Genomic DNA, 5,137 nt, shown 5'->3' on the forward strand with positions numbered 1-5,137 from the left:
TAATTAAACGGAGAGTAATAGAACAGTACAAAGGATCAATGAAACAAAGAGTTGACTCTTTAAAAACATAAAGATTGATAAACCCTCAGCCAAACTACCTAAAAGAAAGAGAGAAGGCCCAAATTAACAAAATTAGAGATGAAAAAAGGGATGTTACAGTAGACATCACTGAAAGCCAGTGGAGCATTAACTATTTTGAAACTTATATTTCAAGAAATTGGAAAATCTAGAAGGATAAATTTCAAGATACAGATGACATACCAAAATTAAACCAAGAGGAGAAAAGGGGAAGGAACACTTCCAAATTCAGCCAATTGTATAGCCTAATACCAAAAGCAGATAAGAACACAACAACAAAAAAATCCTATAGGCCAATTTCCCTGATAAACATAGAGGCAAAAATTCCCAATAAAATACTTATAAACTGAATTAGAAAACACATTAAAAAGATCACACAGTATGATCAAGCTGATTTCATTCCAAGGATACAGGATGGTTCAAAATATCCAAATCAATAAACATAATACAGGATATAAATAGAATCAAGGACAAAAATCACAGAATCATCTAAATAGAAGCAGAAAAAACCTTTGATAAACTTCAGCAACCCCTCATGTAAAAACCTTGAACAAATTAGAAACACAAGCATCATATTTCAATATCATAAAGATTATATATGACAAATCTATAGCCAACATTATATTGTATGGCAAAAAATTGAAACCATTCCCTTTAAAATCAAGAACTGGACCAGAGTGTTCACTCTGCACTCTTCTTCAACAGAGTGCACAAATGCTTAGCCAGAGCAATAAGGCAAGAGAAAGAAAGGGATACAAAAAGAAAAGAAGTCAAACCATTCCTGTTTATATGATCTGATATTTAAGACCTTAAAGACTTCATCAGAAAACTCTCAGATCTGCTAATTACTTTTAACAAATTGGCAAGATAAAAAAATCAACATAAAAATTAGTAGCTTCTTTATAAAAGAATAAAATCATGCTGAGAAAGAAATCAGGAAATAAACTCAATAGTAGTTTAAAAAAATACCTAGGAATAAGTGTAACTGAGAAGGTGAAAAGAACTCTACAATGAAAATGATAAAGCACTGAAGAAAGAAATTGAAGAGGACATCAGAAGGAAAGATCTTCCATGGTTAGAGATCTGCAGAATTAGTATTGTGAAAATGGCTGTACTATACTACACAAACGTATGATCCCCATTAAAACTCCAATGACATTCTTTACAGAAACAGAAGATAGAATCCAAAGATTCATATGGAAGCACAAAAGACCCTCAATAACCAAAGCAATCTGAGCAAAAAGAGTAATGTTGAAGGTATCATAATTCCAGATTTTAAATTATACTTCAGAGCCATAGTAACAACAGCAGGGTAATAGCACAAAAGCAGACTCAAAGACCAGAATGGAAGACCCAGAAGTAAACCCATACATTGGAGAATAGACAGCCTTCTAGTTGGAAATAGTGGCACATGTCTGTAATCACACTCAGGAGGAGCAGGCAGAAAAATTTCAAGTTCGAAGCCAGCCTGAGAAAGCAAAATTACCAAGTCCCTATCTCAAAAACAAACAAAAAGACCTGGGGGCATGGTTCAGGTTGTAGAGCATTTGAGTGGGAGACTTTGGATGTAATCCTCAGTACTGAGTGTTTCTCAGTTGGTGTTGAGAAAACTGGATACACACATGTAGAACACTGAACTAGAACCCCTATCTCTCATGTTGTACAAAAACCACTTCAAAATGGATCAAAATCTTAATGTAAGATCTGAAACTTTGAAACTACTATGGGAAAATGCTTCATGGTATAGGCAGTGCCTTTTTGCATAGGACTCCAGTATGCCAGGAAATGACAACAAGAATTGATAATTGGTATTGCATCAAATTAAAAAGCTTTTGCATAGCATAGAAAAGGAAATAACTACCAAAGTGAAGAGACAGCCTACAGAATGAGAAAGAATCTTTGCCAGGTGATGGGGGATTAATATCCAAAATATGTAAGGAATTCAAAAATTAAATACCAAAAGAACAAATAATCCAATCAGTTTATGAGTAAGCAAGTAAACAGTTCTCAAGAGAAGTACAAATGACCAATAAGTACATGAGAAAATGTTCAACAGCCTTAGCCAGTGGGGAAATGTAAATGGAAAATATGTTGAGATTCCACTCTACCCTAGTCAGAATGGCTATCATCAAGAAAACAAACAACAAATGCTGGTGAGGATTTGTGGAGAAAGGATACACTGATATACTGCTGATGGGATGGAAAATTATTCCAGCCACGATGGAAATTAGTATGGAGTTTCCTCAAAAAACTAAAAATAGAGCTACCAGTCGGCATACCTCACATCCATATTTATTGCAATACAATTTACAATAGTCAAGTTATGGAAACGGCCAAGGTGCTTATAATGGATGATAAAGAAAATGTGGTATATAAACAAAATGGAGCTTTACTCAACTATAAAGAAGGAAATTATATTATTTGTGGCAAAATGGATGGAACTGGAGATCATCATATTAAGTGCATCATATTAAGTTAGATTCAAAAGACAAATATTGTATGTTTTCTTTTCTGTATGGAATCTAGATATTTAAAAAAAATATGAAAATAGAAGGAAGGAGTATTTGGGAAGAGGAAAGGGACCAGTTAGAAGTAGATTAAGAGAAGGTACTACAGAGGTGACTATGATCAAACTACATTATATACATGTATGAAAATGTCATAATGAAACTCATTAAGAGACCTTATCTCAAAAAAAAACCTGTCACAAAAAAAGGCTGGTGGAGTGGATCAAGGTGTAGGTCTTGACTTAAAACCCCAGCAATGCAAAAAAGAAGAACTATCTTCTTAAAATACTGTATCTTTTTAAGGGCAGTGAAAACTTTACTGAGTCTTCCATAAACTACTTTTTAATTGTAAATAAGCATAAGGCAGTAAAATAAGGACCAGTACATCTCTATTTGCATGACAAACACCACTTGCTAAAGACTATGGTGCCCATCCTAATATAACATAGTAACAAGCAAATGGAAAGTAACTAAAGAAATCAAATCTCTAGGGCAAAGACAATACAGATCCAATAATATAATTACAATCTGGATTCTCCCTATCAAACTAGTCAGTCCTAATTTGATCAGTAAATCAGAAAACTTGGCTAGAAATTTCACCTAAAAAAAACAAGGCTGGCAGAGTGGCTCACGTGGTAGAGTGCCTCCTAGCAGTCCTAAGGCCCCAGTACTGAAAGAAAAAAAAAAATTCTTGCTCACATTAAATCACTCTGCCTTTCAATACTCAGTATGAAAAGGCTGTCCTGGACAAGGAATATTAAGAGTATTGGTTTAAGTTTAGATAACGCATATAAATTTCTCATTTATCTGCAATTTAAAGACAATAAAGCACGCAAATAGTAAAATTTACAACTGATCTTACCTTTGTAAGATAATCCATTTTCAAATTGTCAATCATCATATTTTTCTGGGATAGCTCTATTTTCAGTAGTTGAATATTATGAAGTAATTCTTTTCGTTCAATTATCTGCCTGGTGATTTTGACTTTACCCTCTCGATCTTCTGGTGAGGAAATATCATCTGTATGAATCGTTGTTTCTAAACTAATATCTTCAGATTCCAAAGAACTAGAAATGTTCACTTTTTTTGACTCCTTAGGAATTTTTCGAGACATTTTTTATTATTATGGGTCAATTTTCTTTTCTAATTCAATTTTCTGTAGATTAAAAAAAAACATTAATTCAAACATACCGAAACAATAACAGAAAGCATAGAGTGTATTAATGAGGTACTACAGATTCCCTAAATAGTTAAGCAATTTGGTGGACCCCAAATCTAAGCATGATTACTATAGTTAAATTACTGCTCATATCAAGCGATTCACTAAATCCTACTATGAACTCAGCCCTCTTACGAATTTAAATTTAAAAATTCCTGGACAGGAATCTTATCTAGAGGAAACAAAGAACTGTACATGACAAAGATAAAGGCCATTAGTACCCAAGAATGCACCTAATAAAGGTAAATGACTTCTGGTTTGGTCAAGGTAAGATTGCACAGGGGTGGGTTTTAAAAATGTTGTGGGTTTTGAACAGGCGTAGTAAAAAGAGGAAACCATGCAGCTAGGAAGGTTTGTATAGAGGGGGAAGCCATTGTAGCTGTAGCAAATCCGTGAATCTGAAGTGTTCACCGCCCCCACCCCCAAACAGTCTGAAAGCATCTTAAATGTCAGAATGTGTTCGAATTTTATTCTATCGGCAATGAAGCACACTGAAGATTTTAAAAATAGGTTATCACTGACACAAAAACAGGAAGACTAGCTAGAAGGAAAACAAGCGGGAGAAAAAGAAAGAAACCCGAATATTCTAAATACAATTCAGAATTATTTCACAAAAAATGTTTGAAACACCCTTGTTTATATACTACCCGACATGAAAATTACTCATGGTATGTTGCATTTCAGTTTTTCCAAATGGAACGGTTAGGAAAGAGGTATGTGGAGGAGAAAGAGAACTACAGTAAGTTCGGCCTTAAAAAAAGTGAAATCAAAGACAAATCCTCCCCTAGATTACAAAGGACCAGAGAGTGGGGCTTCCACACGTCTGGGGTGAAATCTAAGCCCCAAACTTGGCTGCACCAGAGCATTCTTTGCCCCGCGCGGGAAAGAAAGGGAGGCAGATGGCTGCAAGCTACCCCAAGAGTTTCAACTGCTCCACATCCAAGGCACGACCAACCCCACCTCTGCCACTTCGGGGGACCCAAAGCGTCTCCAGTCTGCAGCTCAGGTGGCAGCCACACAACAAGGAATCTCTGCGACCCGGACCGTTAGCAGCGGTCACCAAGACAACCATCTCCGCGCACCCAGGAAGCAGGAAGAAGCGGCGGCGTGCACGTGCCCACGCCGGAACCCGGCCAACCAGGATCCTCGGTGGATCGGGCAGCAATGCAGGCTGGGAGCTCGAGTCCAGGGACCAGTCCCGCCCACAGAGGCCAGCCCCGCCCACGCCGTGGGCGGGAACGCAGTTTGTCCCTCCCCGCGCTTCGCTCTCGTCCAATCTTCGTGGCGATCAGAGGGCCAACTACCGTCCCGCTGAGTAAGTTCTCGCGAGAGT

At 37.1% G+C, this 5,137-nt stretch overlaps 1 protein-coding gene across 8 annotated transcripts in view; it reads right to left on the bottom strand.

Annotated features, from left to right (window-relative positions):
* Pibf1 (progesterone immunomodulatory binding factor 1) overlaps positions 1 to 4,933 on the bottom strand; it is a 183,142-nt gene extending 178,209 nt beyond the window's left edge. For 4 of the 8 annotated variants that reach the window (XR_012436202.1, XR_012436201.1, XM_074043235.1 and 1 more), the window contains exons 1-2: positions 4,765 to 4,932; positions 3,448 to 3,741 (exon numbers count right to left, since the gene is read on the bottom strand). Coding sequence is in view for 2 of the 8 variants with exons in the window: in XM_074043235.1 (XP_073899336.1) it covers positions 3,448 to 3,699 (252 nt within the window). In the remaining 6 variants the exon portion in view is untranslated. Of the gene's footprint in view, positions 1 to 3,447; positions 3,742 to 4,764 lie in introns of those variants that run through there. The other 4 variants (XR_012436203.1, XR_012436199.1, XR_012436204.1 and 1 more) reach the window with 3 other exon arrangements.
* Positions 4,934 to 5,137: the final 204 nt, after the last annotated feature.

The sequence above is a fragment of the Castor canadensis genome, chromosome 10 (genome assembly GCF_047511655.1).
Source record: "Castor canadensis chromosome 10, mCasCan1.hap1v2, whole genome shotgun sequence".
In the NCBI taxonomy this organism is placed as follows: Eukaryota; Metazoa; Chordata; class Mammalia; order Rodentia; family Castoridae; genus Castor; species Castor canadensis.